The 22,685-nt window shown below is 43.5% G+C and overlaps 1 protein-coding gene and 1 long non-coding RNA gene across 14 annotated transcripts in view; both read left to right on the top strand.

The window, feature by feature from the left end:
- LOC118378218 (catenin delta-1-like) overlaps positions 1–15,354 on the top strand; it is a 37,668-nt gene extending 22,314 nt beyond the window's left edge. For 4 of the 13 annotated variants that reach the window (XM_035765186.2, XM_035765192.2, XM_035765200.2 and 1 more), the window contains 20 exons: positions 44–195; positions 2,020–2,088; positions 2,243–2,365; positions 2,466–2,728; positions 2,856–3,146; positions 3,239–3,473; positions 3,615–3,837; positions 4,353–4,545; positions 4,650–4,767; positions 4,867–5,023; positions 6,216–6,233; positions 6,668–6,736; positions 6,806–6,933; positions 7,066–7,216; positions 7,343–7,535; positions 7,662–7,861; positions 7,989–8,030; positions 8,124–8,200; positions 8,395–8,486; positions 13,554–15,354. In XM_035765186.2, the coding sequence (XP_035621079.2) occupies positions 49–195; positions 2,020–2,088; positions 2,243–2,365; positions 2,466–2,728; positions 2,856–3,146; positions 3,239–3,473; positions 3,615–3,837; positions 4,353–4,545; positions 4,650–4,767; positions 4,867–5,023; positions 6,216–6,233; positions 6,668–6,736; positions 6,806–6,933; positions 7,066–7,216; positions 7,343–7,535; positions 7,662–7,861; positions 7,989–8,030; positions 8,124–8,200; positions 8,395–8,454 (2,757 nt within the window). In that variant the 5' untranslated portion in view covers positions 44–48 and the 3' untranslated portion in view covers positions 8,455–8,486; positions 13,554–15,354. The remainder of the gene's footprint in view (positions 1–43; positions 196–2,019; positions 2,089–2,242; positions 2,366–2,465; positions 2,729–2,855; positions 3,147–3,238; positions 3,474–3,614; positions 3,838–4,352; positions 4,546–4,649; positions 4,768–4,866; positions 5,024–6,215; positions 6,234–6,667; positions 6,737–6,805; positions 6,934–7,065; positions 7,217–7,342; positions 7,536–7,661; positions 7,862–7,988; positions 8,031–8,123; positions 8,201–8,394; positions 8,487–13,553) is intronic. The other 9 variants (XM_035765247.2, XM_035765234.2, XM_035765241.2 and 6 more) reach the window with 6 other exon arrangements.
- A 1,315-nt stretch (positions 15,355–16,669) lies between these two features.
- On the top strand, positions 16,670–22,684 carry LOC118383924 (uncharacterized). The gene is made up of 3 exons (XR_008120966.1): positions 16,670–19,757; positions 21,894–22,002; positions 22,078–22,684. It is a non-coding gene; the product is annotated as an uncharacterized LOC118383924 (long non-coding RNA).
- Position 22,685: the final 1 nt, after the last annotated feature.

A 22,685-nucleotide genomic window follows, 5' to 3' on the forward strand; every position in this document is an offset into this window, starting at 1 on the left:
TGTAGAGTGTATGGAACAGTGTGTGTATATGCTCTCTCTGTAGAGTGTATGGAACAGTGTGAGAGCGCTGCGGCTCTCCTGGAGTCGGTGAGGGAGCAGGAGGTGCAGTTTGAACAGCTGACCAGAGCGCTGGAGGAGGAGAGGAGGAGAGTGAGCCTGCTCAGCCCCCCGTCCCGCCCCCTCCCCCACACACAGGTAACAGCCCAGCCCCCATCCACGTCTCCCCAGGGGAGATTTCCTGGGGCTGTTTCTAGATGCAGGCGAAAAGACCAGGCATCCCTCATCTTTCCTTCTATCCATCCCGCCATCATCCAGTGATTGCTGTTATCACCCTCCATCCATCCATCGCATCCAACCCCATAATCCATCCCTCCGTTCCTCCACTGGCGCCGTGAATTGTGTGGTACCTGTGCATTGCATTTCAGCCCTTATCCTTTAACACACTGTGTGTGTTTACATATCTCTACAGCTTTAACAGGCCATGCATTTTCCATCACGTACCTCTGCATAACGCCGTCACTCACCACCACACTTAATGCACCCCCACACATTCACACAAAACCTTCATACCACCCGTGCATACCTTTTGCAGGCCTCTGTCATGTAATTACAGCTATTCTCATCTTTGCCCCAGCATGTTGTGGTCAGAACTGCAGCTGAAATGCTGCAGTCAGTTCTCATGCATGCAGCCTCATACTACCACTAAGATCATCATTCTAAACGATACACTGTATCAACTAAAAGAGGAACTGCTTCAAGAACGCCGAATATGATTATGTCCTATGTTATGTAATCATGTGTTTGTCCACAGCAGTGAAGTCACTATGCTTTATCATGAATTTAGAGCTGTGATGGGATGTGGAGAAGCCTTTTTTATATGTATTTATTTATTTTATTTTACTGTGTAAACAGACTGATTGGGAAGGTGAAGTGGTTGCCTATTTTTATAAATCATCCTAGCAGGGCTAATTTGTTTAAGGTTGTCCTGTCATTCTCTACCATGCTTAGTCCGTGTGTTAAGCAATGTTTCATGACTGTCACTGGGTGGGTTTTGCCTTTCCCGGTTCAGGTGTCTTTGTTTATCTAATTTAAGTATAATGCCACATTTGGACAAAAACTTGGTGCTTAACACATTTACTTTTAACTAGTTAACAACCGCTTTAGAATGTGAAGGGAAATATGCATTTCCTCCTGTAACCGTGGATGAACATGCCTGACCCCTTGAGGACAGAGTAGGCACTACACACAGCCACACAGCTATAGCACAGATGGAACAATGAGGTAGATATTTCATCGGATGTATAAATGTGAAGCATCCGCTTGGTGTTTCACTCACTACCAAATAAGGTGGTGAGGGGAAGCCCAGTGGCCGGCAGTTGGATGGAGCAAGATGGATTTTGGCTGGCTTTTTGCTCATTTTCTTTTTGAACTTGATCTGTTACAAACAGTTGACTAAGTTTGAGTGCACGGGTGAATTGAGTTATTGCACAAGCTCACTTCACAGAGTAGGTGTTGTCCAACAGAAATATGCAAATGCATGCTAGAACGAGCCAATATAATCTCATTAGCTTGTGCTTGGCTCTGCCCAACTCCTTACCCACTGATTAATTTGCTCCCATTGGAAACGACATTGGGGTCTATCTTGGGTTAGTTATAAAATAATGAGTGAGTCTGCCTGCACTACAGCGATGGACCCACCTCTTTTTGTCCTCCATCCATCCTTCATTGAAGTGATCTAACGTGAAATGAGTTGTGGAAGAAGCAATGGTTTGGTCATTGATTACGTCAAAGGGAGAAGGAAAGGAAGGATACATTTTCAAAGTATTTGAATGTGGTAGATGACTGAGGTATTGAGAGAACATGGTCTCTTTGGTTGTCATGACTCCAGCAGTGTTCGAGTGGTTGTAGGGAGATGTTGTAGCCTAGACTACAACCCAGTTGGATCCTCTATAATGTCTCTAAAGACGCCTGTGGATATGAGTGTTCTCTTGGTTGACGGTTTCTCTCTCTCCTCCTCAGAACGGGCGTCTGGGGGATGCGGACATAGAACGACTGAAACTGAGTGAGGGATACATTAACGGGACACAGGTCTGTGTGTGACGCTTTGTGTGTGCCGCTCTGTGTGTGCCGCTCTGTGTGTGACGCTCTGTGTGTGACGCTCTGTGTGTGACGCTCTGTGTGTGACGCTCTGTGTGTGACGCTCTGTGTGTGACGCTCTGTGTGTGACGCTCTGTGTTAACAGTACATGATGGTGGACCCAGCACATGGCTCTCTAGACGAGAGCTACACACCAGAAGGTGATTCCCAGGAAGTACACTCCGCCTTCTCAGACGATGGAACCAATGGACGGCGGGTAGGGAATGCGGTATAAACACACTTTGTACTGTAACTGAAAATAATTTCCTCCATGGATGACAATTATCTACAACTTCCTGTCTCATGGTGATGTACTTCCTCTTCTGCAGATGAAGGTGATCACCTCACGTACTGTCCTGCCCTCTGATTCGATGTCCATTGACGGGGGAGTGTCCGTCTCGGGCATGGGCGGTTACAGTGCCACTCTGGACCGCTCCTACAGGCAGAGTGGAGGGGGGGACTACCCCACAGCCACGGTCCCCAGGAACTACCACTACGGTCCCGCGGGGGGTTACGACGACTACAGGAGCGCTCCGCCTTCTGAGGCCTACGCTAGCCTGAGCAGAGGCACACGCATGGACGACCGCTACAGGTCAGACCACTGCCACTGTCGTTAAAGTTTGTGAAAATGCCGAAGAGCACTGTAAAGAAAGAAAAATGCTAGTATTCTTTTGAAGATTTCCTATCTTTGGTATAGTTGATATTCTGTCTCTCTCCAGACCTGCGGATGGGTACAGGACACTTGACTCTGGGTACCGTGCCCCCAGTAGACAGCAGCTGGACCCCTACGCAGCCCAGCCCCAGGTGGGGCGAGGGGTGAGGGGCATGGGAAGTGCCCTGGAGCTGGGGGGCATGCGCTACGCCCACCAGGGCCACTATGGCATGGAGGATGACCAGAGGAGTCTGGGATATGATGATGTGGAGTACAGTATGGCTCCTCCCACCATGCATCCAGGATACGGCACCATGCCACGACTAGGCCCAGGAGGACTGGACAGACGCAGGCTCAGGTAGACACACACCACTCGGATATGTATGTACGACACACACACACACACACACACCAATTAATTTGCATCTAATTTGTCCAATTGTCCCTTAGGAGTTGTGAGGACACTTTGGAAGGGGACATGGGAGGAGTCGACACCTACACCTGGGGCGTCAACATGGAGAGAGGAAGTATGGCGTCATTGGACAGCACCCTGAGGAAGGGTCCGCCCACAACCTGGAGACAGCCAGAGCTCCCTGAGGTCATCGCCATGTTGAACTACAGGCTGGACCCGGTCAAAACCAACGCTGCTGCCTTCCTCCAGCACCTCACCTTCAAGAACGACAAGGTAACACACACACACACACACACACACACACAAACCTTGTATACCGGCAAACACACGGATTTGTATTGAAATATTAAGTGTTAATGTACTGCTATCAGTGTTTTAGGATGGGTTTGGTGTGTGACCATGTTGGTTATGTAGGTGAAATCGGAGGTGCGTCGTTTAAAGGGGATCCCTTCTTTGGTCTCGTTGCTGGACAACCCCAAGAGGGATGTACACCACTCTGCTTGCGGGGCGCTCAAGAACATCTCGTACGGACCAGACCACGACAACAAGATCGCCATCAAGAACTGTGACGGCATCCCCGCCTTAGTCCGGCTACTGAGGAAGGCCAGAGACCAAGACCTCACTGACACCATTACAGGTAAATACTACTGTTCAGTCTCTCCAAGATTTCAAAGGGATTATTTTGTGCTGTATGCTTGCAAAAATGCTTGATTTTGCTGCGGCAATTCTGTAATTTTGCATATATGCAATGATGCAATGATTTTTTACCAATTAAAAAATGCATAGACGGCAAAGTTTGACTTGTGGCTTGATTTGAACCATATGCGGCGGTGAAGAGTTGAAATTATGAGTACTCTTTGTCTACTGCGGTGATGGCTCCGTTTTTATGTGTTAATATTAAGATGTGACTTTTTATGTGGAAATAGCCCTCGTAATATGCAGGAATTTGATTTGGCCCCAAAATTGTAATCATGGAATTCTGGAGGGACTGACTACTCTGTTACAGTACTAGTTATGGGACAGTAAAACAATACTGTGTATTATTCCAACTCTACTTCAGCCTTACAACCTCTACTATAATTCCTTATTATTGGTCCCAACCAGAGAACTGAGTCATGAAGATGATGGACGCATTTCCCTCTTCTTCCTCAGGCACATTGTGGAACCTATCGTCTCACGACTCGGTGAAGATGGAGATCGTGGACCACGCTTTACATGCCCTCTCAGATGAGGTGATGGTGCCACACTCTGGCTGGGAGAGAGGGAGTGACGGAGGGGAGGAGAGCCTCAAACCACGCCACCTGGAGTGGGAGACGGCCCTCACCAACACAGCTGGCTGTCTGAGGTACGTGGAGGAAGCGGATAGCAGGAGATGACTGGACAAAGGGAGTATGTATTGGGGATGTTGAACCCTAAACATTGTAACTATATATTTTTTGTTTTGTTCAGAAACGTGAGCTCAGAACGTAGTGAGGCCAGGCGGAAGCTGAGAGAGTGCGCAGGATTGGTGGACTCACTGATGTACATTGTCCAATCACAGATCAACCGCAAAGATGTGGACAACAAGGTGTTTAACCCAACCCATAGCTTCTAATCGATTGCTGATGAATTTGACTTACTGGAGTAATGACCCTTTGAAACCTCCCATCTCCCTGTCTCTGTGCAGTTGGTGGAGAACAGCGTTTGTCTGCTGAGGAATCTGTCCTATCAGGTTCACAGAGAGGTTCCCGGCTGCGAGCGCTACCAGGAGGCCGCACCTCTAAACCAGGGCCCCGCCACCGGCTCCAACAAGGCCGGCTGCTTCGGCTCACGGAAGGGCAAAGGTCAGTAACCGGCCTGTAACCCCAAAAGGTCGATGTCCCCCCCCACCCCGGAGATCTTATTAGCATAATAAACACATCTATTTAAGTTAGAGAGATCTGTTTTTTTCCCCCATTGGATGCATCTCAATCAGAGCTAGAGCTTGTCAGACCGGTCTTTTCACAAAATCGTCTGTAGCGGCCAAACCCCCACAAGCATCTTGGGACTCGTCTGAAGTCAGTCGATACAGAAGATCTGTCAAATTCTGTCTGTAAGCGTCCAACAGTTTAAAGGTGAGACTCATGAAAATGTTGGTCGTTTATCTCTAGGATGCCCACAGGCCTCGAGACTCGTCTGAAGGCCCCCAGTACCACTGATGTCAGTATATATGGAGACTGTTCTCTAATGACAAAAATAAGGGTTTAAATACACTATTTTTCATGGTTCGGGCTGGGCCCCTTCGTTCCAGTGAAGGGAAATTGTAACATTACAGCATACAATATTCTAGACGATTCTGTGCTTCCAACTTTGTGGCTACAGTTTGTGGAAGGTCCTTTCCTATTTCAGCATGACAATGCCCCGTGCACAAAGCAAGGTCCGTATTGAAATGGTTTGTCCATCTGTGTGGAACAACTTGACTGGCCTGCACAGAGCCCTGACCTCAACTCCATCAAACACCTTTGAGATGAATTGGAATGCCGACTGGGAGCCAGGCCTAATCGCCCAACATCGGTGCCCGACCTCACTAATGATCTTGTGGCTGAATGGAAGCAAGACCCCGCAGTAATGTGCCAACATCTAGTGGAAAGCCTTCCCAAAAAAGTAAAGGGGGGACCAGCTCCATATTAATGTCCATGATTTTGGAATGACATGTTCTATGAGCAGGGCTTAAACTCTTATGGGTTAAAGGCCATAGTTCTCTGTGGCTAGAGGTAGAACATTTCCCTTACCTCCAGATCTAGGATCAGATCACCCTCTCCCCATTCCTTACTCATTAAAAGGGGTGTGAGATTTAGACTGACCTTAGATCTGTGGTTAGTGGAAACATAATCCTACTTTGTATGTGATGAATGGGTGCCATGGGCTGGGTTTTGCTCTTGTGGTGCTGATGGGTTTGTGCTTGTTGGTGGCTGGGTTACTATTTCAGTTTTTTACTCTCTCCTTCCCTCCCTCTGTCCTCCACCCATTCTCTTCTTGTGTTCCTGTCCTGTTTAGATGAGTGGTTTTCCAAAGGTAAGATTCTCTTCAGCTGCGTTTATGCAGGTTGCCCGATTCTGATCTTGTTTTTCACTAATTGGTCTTTTGACCAATCAGATCAGCGCTGAAAAATATCTGATGTGATTGGTCAAAAATATCAGAATTGTGCTGCCGTAAACGCAGCCTTCTTGGTGCTCTATTGTACTGTGGCTAAATAAGAGCTTTTCCTAACGCTGGCTGGTCTTAACATTGCCTTTACTGTAAATGGGACGTGACAAATGGAGTGCATGCTGTTCAACTAGTGCATGATACCATGATGTCGTTCTGAGGAGACTCTGCATCTATTCGAAAGGGCTGAGGTGGAACAGATTCAAATGCGCATAAAATGTATTTTTACATCTACCTCAATCAGAATGAGCTCGAGATTGTGTTGTCCTCTCCTCATCCCCACTCATCCTCTCTCTCTCCAGGTAAGAAGGATGCGGATGACGGGAGTGTGGACCAGGTTGATATTCCAAAGAGGACAATGCCTGCCAAAGGTAAGTCAAAACACCATACGAAAACACAGTGGACACAGAATCAGTTACTGAAATCCCTCTTCCTACCAGGCTATGAGCTGCTGTTCCAGCCAGAGGTGGTGCGGGTGTACACGTCGCTGCTGAGAGAGAGCCAGAACCCCTCAGTGCTGGAGGCCGCAGCCGGGGCTGTACAGAACCTGTGTGCCGGACGCTGGACTGTGAGTGGACAGCCTTTGACCTCTCACCTTTCCCTGAATCTCCTTGTCTTGCCTATAATTTTCTGATCCATAGCATGACCCCAATGGCGTTGGTCGCAGATTACTCCCTCTCCCTCCCTCTCTGTCCCTCAGTATGGTCGCTATATCCGGGCCACGGTGCGTCTGGAGAAGGGCCTGCCCATGATGGCAGAGCTGCTGGCTCATGGGAACGACCGCGTGGTCAGAGCCATGTCGGGAGCCCTGAGGAACCTGGCCATCGACAATCGCAACCGCGAGCTGCTCGGTAAGTTGGTGTATCAGATATCATATGTTATGACAATTTCATGAGGAAATACGTTTTTCATCAGCAGATAGAATTTATAATTTTTCCCCAGATACACTAAAGAGTGGATGTATTGCCCTCCCCTAGGTAAGCACGCTGTGCCCCACCTGGTGGCAGACCTGCCGGGTGGCCAGAGCCAGTCGGCACGACCTCTGTCTGAGGAGACGGTGGTGTCTGTACTGAGCACGCTCACTGAGGTGCTGGGCAACAGCCTGGAGGCCGCCAAGACCCTTAGGGCCTCCCAAGGCATCGAGAGACTGGTACTCATCAACAAGGATGGGTGAGAGTGTGTTTGCGTGTGGAACTGAGCTGCTCATTAACATGTTATATTGTTGCCGTTTGTGACTGATAGGTCAGTGTTCATACATTACATGTCTAACGGGGTGTATGTCTCTTGGTCCTGCAGTAAGCGGTCTGAGCGGGAGGTGCGTGGGGCAGGCCAGGTGTTACAGCTGGTCTGGGGGCACAAGGATCTGCGGCGCCCCCTGGAGAAGGACGGCTGGAAGAAGACCGACTTCATGGTGAACCTCAACCCCCCCGCCAACGGCCCCTCTACACGCACCAATGGGACCTACGAGGACACTACCATGCCACTGCTAGACAGAGGTGACTCTTGGAATAGAGTTTGTATTTGCACCAGACTTGCACCTTAACAGCAAGTTAAAGCTAGACATAAAATGTAGGAATTTTAGGGAAGCAAATAGAATGTAATGGCTTTTGTTTTTTTCTACAGGGGAGAAGAGGGACATGATTCCACTGAATGACCTAGGGCCTGGTGAGGATCCATAAAAACCCTGACAAAGTTAAGTCCAGCTCATACTTTTTTTTTTTATATCAGTGATTTATGCTCTTCCTCCCTACATCTTAGAAGCCTACTCTACACTGGACCAGAGGGAGAGGAGACACACTCTGGACAACTCCCTCAACGCCACAGACACTTTACAGGTAAGACACACCCCTGCCCTGTACACATTGTTTCTTGAACTTAAACACACTTGTCTTTTAATCCGTTCTCTCTCCTTCACACCTTTTTTAAAACGTCTCTATTTTCTTTTGGTTGACGACCACCGTCTCTACTCACGGTATCTTTCTCACTTTCACAATCTCCCGCTCTTTCTGTCTTTCTCGTTCTGTCCCAGCGTGGGGTGTATGGAGGCAGAAAGGGTTCACTGCCTCTGTTGGACTCCTACGATGGTTAGCCCCCCTCTCCCCCTCTGCATGTATCAGCATGGTACGTTTCACCTCTTGTCCTGCATGGACTCTATCGCCATCCTTTGTCTCCGATACCTATTACCTACCTTTGCTGTAACACTTTGTCAATATTGTATTATTTCAGTACCTTGGTTTTGTAGACAGTATAGTGTGCAGTGAAAACTGAAGTTCAGCGGTATGAATACTCTAGTTGTATACAATACCATCAGTGTTTCCCCTAGTTTAAAAAGTAAATAAAATATTCTCTAATTGTATACATTTTCCCATGGCGCTGAGAGAGAATATTGCTGTGTGAAAGTTAATTTCCTATTTCCAATTCTGCACATTTTGCCATGGCCATTTTGTGTTCTTATGCTCAAGCGTAACAAAAGCAATGGGCATGTGCCCTGTCAGTAATGCCCAAAAAATATCCCTGACCTCTACCCCATCGAGCACCTTTTGGATGAATTGGAACGCCAACTGCGAGCCAGGCCTAATTGCCCATCAGTGCCCATTTCCCGAATGATCTTTTGGCTGAATGGAAGCAAGTCCCTGCAGCAATGTTCCAACATTTAGTGGAAAGCCGACCCAGAAGGATGCAGGATGTTATAGAATAAAGGGGGACCAACTCCATATTAATGCCCATGATTTTGGAATGAAATGTTCGACATGCAGATGTCCACATACATTATATATCTCACATACACACACACAGTTGAAGTCGGAAGTTTACATACACTTAGGTTAGTCAACTCGTTTTTCAACCACTCCACAAATTTCTTGTTAACAAACTATAGTTTTGGCAAGTAGGTTAGGGCATGCACTTCGTGCATGACAAGTAATCTTTCCAACAATTGTTTACTGACAGATTATTTCACTTATAATTCACTATCACAATTCCAGTGGGTCAGTGTACATACACTAAGTTGACTGTGCCTTGAAACTGCTTGGAAAATTCCATAAAATGATGTAATTTCTTTAAAGCTTCTGATAAGATAATTGACATAATTTGAGTCAAGTTGAGGTATACCTGTGGATGTATTTCAAGGCCTACCTTCAAACTCAGTGCCTCTTTGCTTGACATCATGGGAAAATCAAAAGAAATCAGCCAAGACCTCAGAAACAAAATAGTGGGCATCCAAGTCCTGGTTCATCCTTGGGAGCAATTTCCAAATGCCTGAAGGTACTACGTTCATCTATACAAACAATAGTACGCAAATATTAACACCATGGGACCACGCAGCCGTCATACCGCTCAGGAATGATGCGTTCTGTCTCCCAGAGATGAACGCGCAAATTAATCCCAGAACAACAGCAAATGACCGTGTGAAGATGGTTGAGGTAATGGGTACAAAAGTATCTGTATCCACAGTAAAACAAGTCCTATATCAACACAACCTGAAAGGCCGCTCAGCAAGGAAGAAGCCACAAAAAAGCCACACTACTACATGGGGACTAAGATCGTACTTTTTTGAGAAATGTCCTCTGGTGTGATTAAAAACAAAAATAGAACTGTTTGGACATAATGACCATTGTTATGTTTGGAGGAAGAAGGGGGAGGCTTGCAAGCTGAAGAACATCCCAACTGTGAAGCATGGGGGTGGCAGCATCATGTTGTGGGGGTGCTTTGCTACAGGAGGGACTGGTGTACTTCACAAAATAGATGGTGTCATGAGGAGGGAAATTATGTGGATATATTGAAGCAACATCAAGACATCAGTCAGGAAGTTCAAGCTTGGTCGCAAATGGGTCTTCCAAATGGACAATGACCACAAGCATACTTCCAAAGTTGTGGCAAAATGACTTAAGGACAACAAAGTCAAGGTATTGGAGTGGCAATCACAAAGCCCTGACCTCAATCCTATAGAAAATGTGGGAAGAACTGAAAACGCGTGTGCGAGCAAGGAGGGCTACAAACCTGACTCGGTTACGCTAGCTCTGTCAGAAGGAATGGGACAAAATTCACCCAACTTATTGTGGGAAGCTTGTGGAAGGCTACCTGAAACATTTGACCGAAGTTAAACTATTTAAAGGCAATGCTACCAAATACTAATTGATTGTATGTAAACTTCTGACCCACTGGGAATGTGATGAAAGACATTAAAGCTGAAATAGATCATTCTCTACTATTATTCTGACATTTCACATTCTTAAAATAAAGTTGTGATCATAACTGACCTAATTGCAATTTTACTAGGAGTAAATGTCAGGAATAGTGAAACTGAGTTTAAATGTATTTGGCTCAGGGGTATGTAAACTTCCCACTTCAACTGTACATGCATACAGTGGCAAGAACGTTTGAGCCCTTTGGAAATACATTTATGACCAATTTATTCAGAAAATCAGGTATCTGATCTTCATCTAGGTCACAACAATATACCGTCTGCTTTAACACACAAACAATTTTATGTTTTCATGTCTTTATTGAACACACCGTGTAAACATTCACAGTGCAGGGTGGAAAAAGTATGAACCTTGGATTTAGCTGGTTGACTCTCCTTTGGCAGCAATAACATCAACCTAATGTTTTCTGTAGTTGCAGATCAGACCTGCACAATGGTCAGGAGGAATTTTGAACCATTCCTCTTTACAAAACCATTTCAGTTCAGCAATATTCTTGGTATGTCTGAACTGTTCTCTTGAGGTAATGCCACAGCATCTCAATCTGGTTGAGGGCAGAACTGACTGGGCCACTCCAGAAGGCGTATTTTCTTCTTCCTGCAAAATGTCTTGGTGAACTTGGGAATTCATTTTTCCGTCAACGATAAGCTATCCATGCCCTGCGGCAGCAAAGCATTCCTAACCATGATGCTCCCTCCACCATACTTTACAGGTGGCATGAGGTTTTTATGTTGGTGTGCTGTGCTTATTTTTTTTTTTTTTCAAACAACTCTCTATAGTTTCATCTGTCCAAAGAATATTTTGCCAGTACCGCTGTGGAACATCAAGGTGTACTTTTGCGAACTTCATACGTGTAGCAATGTTTTTTTGGACAGTAGTGGCTTCTTCCGTGGTGTTCTCCCATGAACACCATTCTTGTTTAGTGTTTTATGTATTGTAGACTCGTCAACAGAGATGTTAGCATGTTCCAGAGATTTCTGTAAGTCTTTAGCTGACACTCTAGGATTCTTCTTAACCTCATTGAGCATTCTGCGCTGTGCTCTTGCAGTCATCTTTGCAGGACGGCCACTACTATGGAGAGTAGCAACAGTGCTGAACTTTCTCCATTTACAGACAATTTGGCTTTCCCTGGCCTGATGAACATGAAGGCTTTTAGAGATACTTTTGTAACCCTTTCCAGCTTTATGCAAGTCAACAATTCTTAATCTTAGGTCTTCTGAGATCTCTTGATTGCGGCATGATTCACATCAGCCAATGCTTCTTGTGAATAGCAAACTCCAATTGTGAGTTTTTTTTTAATGAGCTTTTGGAGAAGTCATTAATTAGCCTAGGGGTTCACATACTTTTTCCAACCTACACTGTGAATGTTTAAATTATCTATTCAATAGACAAGACAAATACAATTATTTGGGTTATTAGTTGTCTATTGTTGTGACTTAGATGATCACAGATCAAATTGGATGACCAATTTATGCAGAAATCCAGGTAATTCCAAAGGGTTCAGATACCTTTGCTTGACACTAGATATTACACACACGTTGAACAAAAATATAATGTAAGATTTAAAGTGTTGGTTTCATAAGCTGAAATACAAGATCCCCAAAATGTTCCATATGCACAAAAATATGTGTGCACCAAATTTGAGAGAAATCATGTTTACTTCCCTATTAGTGAGCATTTCTCCTTTGCCAAGATAATCCATCCACCTGACAGGTGTGGCATATCAAGAAGCTGATTAAACCTTATGATCATTACACAGGTGTACCTTGTGCTGGGGACAATAAGGCCTCTCTAAAATGTGCGGTGTTGTCACACACAATGCCACATGTCTCCAGTTGAGGGAGTGTACAATTCGCATCCTGACTGCAAGGATGTCCACCAGAACTGTTTCCAGAGAATTTAATGTTAATTTCTCTACCATAATCTCACAACCGCAGCTGATGAAACTGAGTATTTCTGTCTGTAATAAAGCTCTCTTGTGGGGAGAAACTCATTCTGATTGGCTGGCTGCACCCCTGCTTAGTCATGTGAAATCCATAGGTTAGGTCATAATGAATTTATTTAAATTGACTGATGAACTAACTCAGATTCTTTGAAATTGTTGCATGTTGTGTTTATTTGTTTTTGTGTGTATATATCTCGGTGTGTGTGTGTGTATATGTATGTGTGTGTATATATCTCGGTGTGTGTGTGTGTGTATATGTATGTGTGTATATATCTCGATGTACAAGACCTTAGGAACACCTTCTCTTTCATGAGCCTGACCAGGTGAGTTATGATGTCCCTTATTGATGTCACCTGTTAAATCCACTTCGACCAGTGTAATTTAAGTGGAGGAGACTGGTTAAAGAAGGATTTTAAGCCTTGAGACATGGATTGTGTATTGGTGAATGGGCAAGACAAAATATTTAAGTGCCTTTGAACAGGGTATGGCAGTAGGTTCCAGGCACACTGGTTTGAGTGTCAAGAACTGCAACACTGCTGGGTTTTTCATGCTCAACTGTTTCCTGTGTGTATCAAGAATGGTCCACCACCCAAAGGATAGCCAGCCAACTTGAAAACTGTGGGAAGCATTGGAGTCAACATGGGCAACTATCCCTGTGGAACGCTTTTGACACCTTGTTGAGTCCATGCCCTGACGAATTGAGGCTTTTCTGAGGGCAAAAGGGGGAGGTGGAACTCCATATTAGGAAGGTGTTCTTAAAGTTTTGTACACTCAGTGTATACTATTTGGCGCAATGATGAATACAGGGGAAACATTGAATACCCAAGAGGCTTTCACACTGGTATGCTATGTGGACTTGTGTATTACTCTGTATCATATACCTAAACAATATACCGTAGGCACTTGCATTTTGGCATATTGTGTATACTCACATACTTGCACCACAGAGTCCACTTCAGTGTACTGTTTGCATTTTACTCTTTGAAGTATAAACACATGCACTAATCAAATGTATTGCCTATCATTCTCTTCTCCCTCCAGAAAAACTGATAGTGTGCATCACCCAGAGTGAGCTGCCCCTGCCCTACCACTGCTACTGAGGAGAGACCCACAGACTTGCTCTCATCTTTCGCTCCTTCCATCACAAGTCTGTGGTTATGAAGATGAGGGTTGGGATCCAAAGAAAGCAGTTGTGTTGCAATCAGAAATCTAACACTCAAACTGACACCACACACACATACACACGGATCATAGTAGCATCAGAAATATATCTAAAATTGTATTTTCTAGGCAATCTTTGTTTGACAATCATTGTTTATTTCTGTTTCTATGGTTACTTACATCCAACATTTGGCTCAGTGAGCGTTCCCTGTCGTTCGTTAGATTTATCGTCCTCATACTCATCCATGTGTTTTGTCGTGAATCAGATTGCTGCCATCACCTGCATCCTGAGATGAATTTATTTTTAAATATCTGTAGGGTATGTATATAAAAAGAGGACATGTTTGATTGGTAAGGGAGGTGTCTGCCTTCAAGGTTGATTTTAATTTAAATAGTGCCCAGATTGGGATTGGTGAGTGGGAAGTGACTGGTGGACCAATGGGGCTCGGCCTCATAGATTCAGAATGTTTCTATAGGAGTTATTTTAATCTCTTCTAGTTATCTTCGTCTGGTTGGTTTTGGGTTAGTTGGGAGAGTTTAAGGTCTGTGTTTGTGTGTGAGTGCCATACAGGAGCTCTGTGTGAGATGGATGTTTGTGAGAGCTTCGTTAACGAACAAACCCCATATGACCGTTTATTTTAAAGGATTTCATTTTGTGCTTTCATGTGTTTTTCTACTCCTGTGGCAAATATTTATTTTATTTGTCTGTTCTTTTCAATTGTGGCTTTTACAGATTTACCAACTGCATCTTTTGTTGAGTGATGACCTTATTTTTTTTCCCCGTGTCTGTTTCCCCTAATGTAAAGATATGACCGTTAGACTGCCGTCTTACCCTCCTGAAATGTTAACTATGGCTGTGTGGATTTAGCTTCTGCTGTGCAGGTAGCTGGAATACTACAGTTCACACACTTGTTAAAAAGCACCACAGCTCTTAGTCCTACATTGCCCATACACTAGATAACGTTCCAACACTAAACTACAACACTCTGAACTCATTCCCCACACTAATATACAGAACCCCACTACAGACCTGGGGCTTATTCAATCGGATGGGTTGTTAGAAATGTATTGCATAGAACTCACACGATTCTTTATTCTGCATGTTAGACATTATTAGTGTCTGTTTTAATAAAAGACAGTTCTCTGAACCACCTATAACGCTAATCGCACAGTCAGTACTTACTGTTACACCGGACAGAGCAATGTGCCGCTGATATGGACCAATGACAATGGTTGAAAAGGAGAATGATGTCGGTCTTCTCTATAAATGACATTTGTTACGTATTGAGAGTATTGGTTTCCTCAGAGGTGACTCGGGTGTAGACACAGCGGGATCAGGCTAAGGGGAAAACACTAAAAGCACATTTTGGTATAGAAGATCTGTTCTTTGTGCTTTTGACTTAATTTTGTGCCTGTGTTTTTAATATTTTGTTTTCTGATTTGGGAATGGTTGTTGAGTGATGGGTGAAGCATATGCAACCTGTTATAGTTTTTATTCAGTTTTTACCACTTTCTTTGAATGGCAAGAGACCAATTCCACATGCATAATTTCTTGTTATTATTGCCTATTCATGTACAATGATGATGAACATACCTGCCTTGGCTCTGAAAAGTTTCTTTTTCACTAAGAATATGTAACTGGCAATACTGTTTTATAAAATAAAGATCTTTTCTCAGACCAGATTAGATTTGTGTGCATGTGTAACAGCTAGATGAACTTGGGATAAACACGTCTAATTAAGGGAGTACTCTGTAGTTTATCTGGGTAACCAGACACCCTAACTCAAACACACACATTCACGCCTTAATAACCATGAAGGCTTGAGCTAGGGGTGGTCTGCTCAGTCTTGTGCCCCACTCACAGTTAATATGCATCCACTATATTTGAGATGCATGAAAGGTGTTTCTACCCCTCTGCATTTGTTTTTGAGTCTACTCCTTGGCCAGTAAGTCCTAGACATTGCTGAATGTGACCTAACAGGCTAACGTGACCCTGGGGAACATTTTGACCACTGATGAAATTTGAGTGTTCAATATGTGCTCAGCCTTTGACTCATGTCTCATGCTGTGAGACGATACCAGAGTGTATGTGACCAATGAACATGAGTGCTTTTAAAGTGTCTCAATGTCCCCTCGTAAACCCTTATCAGTATTCCAGACATCTCTTTTCCTTACAGCTTATGCAGTTTAACTACAGCTGTAGGATGGATCATGAAGCCTCAAGTGTGTGTGGGTTCACTGGCAGACGTACCATTAGGCGGAGGGGGCCTCATGAGCTGGGCATAGAACCATTCTCAGCTCGAGCCCCTTAATCTGTTTAAAATAGAGATGTTTTTTTTAACATGGGCTGCGTCTCAATCCACCATCTGTCGACGTCAGCGCTACAGCCATGTTTGTCAGACCAGGAGACATCACGAAAACGTCTGTAGCGTTTGAACGGTTTGGCTTAGAAATTGAAACTCGTGAATACTGGTGTTCTCCGTTTTGCTCTACGACTCCAACAAGTGTCATGGGGCTTGTCTGAAGGTAACCCAGTACCGGGCCGAAAAATGAATGGAAGTGTATAGGGCATTTCCCTGTCAAAGGTATACAGCTAATTCCATGGCATAAAAAAAATATTCTGATCTTATATCTCGGGTATAGGACACTTCTAAACACTTCCTTTTGACTAGCAGTAAGGCCAAAATCTATGTTTAATCAAATGTTTTTTAATATACCGACATGGTTCCTAAAATTATTCTTCCCCCTAGGGCCTCAATCATTAGGTCTGCCCCTGTATGAGCGTAGAAGGGCGAATAAGTGTTAGTGTGTGTACGGTATGCATGTAGCCTATGTGTCTCTCCTGAAATTTGAGGGCACTTAATACAGCAGATTCTCTCTCCTTGCTCCCCTGTTGCACACTCTCCTGTCACTTGGTACTAGAGCTATTTAAAGACGCCACTCTCCCTCATTTGCTCTCTCAATCATGCGCAGTGTCATGTTTCTCCAGAATCCACACAGCAGGGCAGGAGAAGGAAAACTAAAGAACAGATTGAGAAAGAGGGAACACCACCTGCTCCAGATGGCATGTTAGTAAGGATTTAAACATGTTGACTTCAGACCCATGAAGATTCAAGTCTTCAAGTCAAACTTGGAGCAAAGAGCAAAACCTTACCAGCCATGGACTATTGACAAGCACTGGGGGTAACTAGTGTCTGTGTGAGAGAGCAACAGCTACTGAGCACAGGAAGTGTGTGGTGCAAGAGATTAGTGACTCGAACTACAGAATGTTCTTTGCATTTATTTTTTCCATGGATGATTAGCCTAACTGGAGACATCACAGGCTAAAAATAACTTAAATATTGAAAGAGTTTTGCATCACTCTTCATTCTACTACTCCACTATGGATAACCTCTCTTCCCCGTCTTCCAACACGCAGGATGGTTCACCCACCATGTTCCCAGACTCGTCTCGCCGCACCACTCACACTGGTAACCAAGGTGGGTTGGGATCGTTGGTATATGAGGTGGGGGTCGTATGGGCTCACCTGCGGCCGCTCATACCGTTCTTTCTGATCAGTGCAATGGTCGTGGCAATCATCTACCTAATCCAGCACATTATCTACTCTGGGCCATTCACCGATCCACTCTTCTTTGAGAAATTCGAGGAACGTTGGCCTAGACCCAAACCGCACAAGGATACCTCACCCTCAAACCCAGTCCTTTTCACTGACCCTATGGAATACACTGGGAATGGAACCCTTTGAACTTGAGTCGTGGAATTCGGATGAATTCTGCCTGTGCCATAGGATTCTATTTGAAGGTGGATCAAAGGTTTTTAGAATCTCCCTGTGGAATTTGCGGTGAGGTTCATTATCAGATCATGATTAGATCTGCATGTGACTCCCAGGGGCTTCTGTCTTTGACTCAATTGTGTCCCTATGTCTGTTCTATTCAACAGCCACTTGGGCTATGTATATATAATGTGCAGATTATGAGAACCTGGAGTCTGGACCATTACTAGGCTATAATTAGTCTACAATGCTCTAATGTCTTAATCTATATTTATTAGCCCTGTATAACTGTGTCTGTCAGTGACGGTGAATGTATTTAATGATTTAAATTCCAGTAGATCTGGCCTAGATCTACAGTTAATTGTTTTAGATTAATACAATAATTGTAATTTGGGAGAAAAATGCAAATTGAGGGGGAATAAAGTTTTGGTTTCAAAAAAATGTACTCGTCTGTACAGTTTACAGTCCAGTACACACTACACAAAGATTTTTCATAGACCGTATGGATTTTCTCTACAGATGCATTTGTGGCAACCCATTTAGCAGTGTTGCCAGGTCAAGCTAAAATTTGTAATCCAATGACTACTCAAAACCCACCCAAAAGGCCTGAAAACTTGCCCAACTTTTTTTTTTCAGCAGCTAGAAGAGTTTGTCATTATGGAGACAACTATTGTATAAATGTGCAATCTAAATACTTATGGTCAAATTGCTTTTCTGCATTTTTCCCTTTTTATTGGTTCATCACATTAAATGATTTAATCTGAACTATTGAAATGATTGATAGTGAATGGTTAAGAGGTATGGGTTTTTTTCAGAAAAAATTCTTGTGAAATGGTGTTAACACAATGTTAATCATTGTGAAATAGTGTTAATACAAGTCACATTGCTCTAAAATAATTGTATTCCTTTAAACTGGAGTATGAAAAACTAAAATCCCCAACAGTTTGCTTTTGGGATTTTATTTCATAATAAATTAAAATGAATGTGTAGAGATAAGTACACCAAAACAGTAGTACTAGTTTGGTAGTAGCCATCCATCTAGGATGAAGTGATCCCCACACAAGTTGGTGCTGCTGCCATTACCCATATGTTGCTCTACAGAGAGTAGAGGAACAGACAGATAGTGCTGGGTTAGGCCAACCAGGAGCCCCACTACCAGGTTGAAGCCATTTCTTGGACTTTATGGGACACTCAGAAACAGGGTTCCTGCCAGTGAGGGGCCAAAGGAGGTACATGTTGGTGATCCCCATAGAAGCTGCAGTTGCTTCTTGGTTGTGACGTCTGTACTTTGATCAATAATCAACGAGTAAGACACAATTTGATTTATTAGTTCCTCATGCACTGCGGGCCCTATAACTTAATTCATGAGCGCTGTGCATTTTGTTCTGGGGAAATTGATTCCTTTCTTTGCGATGTCTTCAATGCATCCCATGTGATCTAGTTGCAATGATGGAGTGGCATGCAAAATGTGCAGCGATCTGTAAGGATGATTGTTTAACTGTTATTCTCATACAAATGTAGTTCCCGAATCAAACAATGTTCTTGCATTAGAAAATGGAGCAGCATGTCTCTTGTTTCTCCGTTTGTGAATGAGAAATAAGATCGGGTTGTTGGGCTCGCATGTTTCATCTGCAATACCTACAACCTTTTCTGTCATCTCCCACGATGCTAATACATTACATTATACCCATTTCTATTTCCTAGTTTTTGCAAAATGTTCGCCCATTTACCTGGCATTCTGACAGTAGAATCGTGTCTAGACAGCAAACTAGCGTGTTAAATCTGTTAGTCTGCTTGCTACGTGCTCAAGATAGAAAGCACATTGATGGATCCTCTTTCTTAAACTGTTGGATGTAATGGATTTCTCTTCCTTGCTGTAATGATTGGTAGGACTTACAGAATTATAAAGCTAGCTAGCTAGTGCTGCTGTTCCTTGTTGAATCTCACGTCACTTGTCATGATGTGCGCCCGCGCTGTTAACCCTGACTGACGTGGCTCCGCTGAGCTGCAGCATCCTCAACAGTACTACACACTCGATGTGATAAATATATTTTCCAAAGCATCTGGTCTTTGCCTAAACCTTAATAAGTGTGAATTATTTGCTGTTAAAAACTGTGTGATACCCTCTATATGCAATATTCCAGTCAAGGAAAAAGTAACATACCCTGGGATTACCATATATCTAAGGATCAACAAGAAAGATGCTCATTATATTTTATACCTATTATTGAAAGAAGAAAAAAAGAAGTTGAACCATTGGATGCAGAGGGATTTATCCTTGAAAGATAGAGTGTTGCTTTCTAAAACTGAAGGTATCTCCAGATGTATTTATGCAGCCCAGTCCCTATATCGTACACATTATATTAGGAAATCTGTCTTTATGAACTCACATGAATATGGTGGTCTCCATTTTTTTTAAATTTTCCCACTTTGAATAATAGTTTTAAGATAAATTGGGCTAAACATGTTTTAACGATTCCAACTTCAAATTGGAATTTCATCCCTCATATCTTCTCCCGTTTTGGTGGCCTCAATTTTATGTTACTTTGTAACTATAACATTGACAAGATTCCTGCAACATTATCTGCTTTTCATAGACAAGTATTCTTAGCGTGGTCGTTAATATTTAAACATGATTTTTTCCCCCCTGCATAGGTATTTCATTTGGAACAATAAGGACATTTTGTATAGAAACAAGTATCTATTTTTTTAAGAACTGGTGTCCTGAGTCAACCTTTTAATGCAGGATTGTTACTCAATTATGAGTATTATTTTTTATCTCGTTACAATATCCCTGTGACACCAAGAGAGTTCGCCATAGTCTTCGATGCTATTCCATCTGGAACTCATGTTATTTAGAGGTGTGTCCAGACCTCACCTTCTTGACCTACCCTCGCTTAATCCAATGGGGAAATTATGTTTCTCCTTGCTCCCTCAGAACAGCAGATCTATACGTGCTTTATTTCAAAAGGATATTGTATCCATTCCTTATGTCACAAGTTACTGGAATACATTGGTCACTAATATCTGTTGGAAAAAAGTCTGGTTGTTATTAATACACAAATACTTGCTTGTTAACAAGGTCGAAGAGGTCTCTTTCAGAATGATCCATAAGTATAACCCTGCGAATCATTACCTGAAGAAACTCAAAAAAGACATTAACATTGATTGTACTTTTTGTGTTGAGCATCCAGAAACAGTTTCACATTTATTTTGGCATTGTCTACATGTAAACCAATTATGGAAAGATATTCACAGTTTTACAATTGTTAATATTCTTGATGACTTTTGTTTTTTTTTATGGGAGAATGTGCTGCTCGGATTTCCTTAACCATAATAAAGATAAAGAAAAACTATTGTACCTCAAATCTAATTGTGCTAATGGCAAAATTTCATATTCAGAAATGTAAATTCACTAATTAAAAAAACACTCTTCCATGTTTTCTATAAGGAATTCTAGTAGTACATTAAGACCATTCAACATTCTTCGAATAAGAAAGCTGTTAAAACAATCAATATGTGTGTTTCTTTTAAGGTCTTTGTATAATCTGTCATTTGTTGTACCCCCTAGCATATGTTATCATTGTCTATTTGTGTACTTCTTGTATGTATACAGACTATTCTACATTATAACAACAACAATGCAACTCGTAACAATGCAATTTTGCTATTTAGCGTCAAATCTGTGACCTCTGCAAATTGTCCGTGACAAGGAGGCTAGCCTTCGGACAATTAAGAGTTAAATATAAAAAAAAAATCCTCTTTTTAAAAACAAATTGTTTTAAACTTTTATGCACTTAGCATTGTCGATGCTTTGAAGTTTGATTTAATTTAAGAAAGAGGGCACATCAAATGACTCGATAAAGGTGAGTAAAGTGATGCAAGATTTTATTTCTGTAAACTAACTAGCTCGCATAGCTAACGTTAGCCGCTGTTGCAATATGTTGTCTTTTAATTCACGTTTACTAGTTAGCTAACCACACGGCTAAGCATCCGTTATTTATATCATGCTAATGGAGGGTGCATTTCAACAAACTATTTTCACCACTTCAAATAATATCTATATACTCATTGCTTGAGTCGAGTGTTGGTAGATGGTGTACAGCTAGCCAGTTAACGTTCTAATTTGACTGTCATTGGTGTGCGACCAATTAAGTAGATTCAGCTGACAATCGACAATCGATGCCTTAATATTTTCCCATAACAGAAAATGTGATTGTGGCCTACATTTTTTACTTTTATTAAGTTATTATGCCTTTAATTTGAACTCAGAGAAATGCTTTTTTATTAATTTTTTTAACAGCTGATTGGCAAATGTGTCATCTGATGTAGCCTAATTAACAAATTCAATTGAATAGGCCTATTGTAGTACATCATCCTTTCATCTCACAACCTATATCCCACCCTTCTACCATTCATCCTTCCATCGACTCTCCTCTCTCTTTTAGTGGATGTGGGAATGTGGCGGTATCAGAGGCCAGGGCTCAAGGCCTTACTCCTGACAGAGCTTCAGAGGCAGCGGAGGACAGTTCTGTGACACGGTGCTCCGAGCAGAGGGTACGGAGACACACACACACTTATAATGTAAACATGCACACCATCCTGATCATCTCTCTCTCCCCCTCTTATCAGGGGTGTCAGTACCAGCCCACAGTTACATCCTGTCCGCCCTAAGCCCCCAGCTGTCATGTGCCCTGTCCACCGCACCGGCACCTCCCTCTGGGCAGAGCCACCTACTGGATTTCCAGGTTTTTGGGGCATGCACCCTGGGAGGCTGGTAGGTCTGCTGTATTCTGGGGAGATGGTGGGAGAGAGGGAGGCGGAGAGACAGGAAGTGATTTCTGCTGCTACTAGGCTGGGCATCCAAGGACTGGTGGAGATCAGAAAGCGGGATTTGAACGCTTCGAGGGAAACATCGCTGGATTCATCAGTTACTTCCTCGATCCCTCCCAACCACAGGAGGAGAACCTGAGAGGGAGGCGGGGCCGGAGGAGGCGGGTGGGGGGGGATCTAAGAGGGGGGGAACTGAGAGGAGAGCCAGGAGGCTGAGAGAAGGAGGTAGTAGAGTGAGAGGAGTCCTGAAGAAGGGGTCTGGGGTTGAGCAGGGGGTGATGGAGGTGTCCCAGAGAGCAAGACTGGAAGTAGTGGGTCCGAGCCTTCGTCCCCTTCTTCCCCATCTCCCGCCCCCTCCCCTGCCCCTAACCTGACCCTTTCCCCGTCCCTCGTCCACACTGCCCCCC

This window comes from Oncorhynchus keta, chromosome 4 (assembly GCF_023373465.1).
Source record: "Oncorhynchus keta strain PuntledgeMale-10-30-2019 chromosome 4, Oket_V2, whole genome shotgun sequence".
Classification (NCBI taxonomy): domain Eukaryota; kingdom Metazoa; phylum Chordata; class Actinopteri; order Salmoniformes; family Salmonidae; genus Oncorhynchus; species Oncorhynchus keta.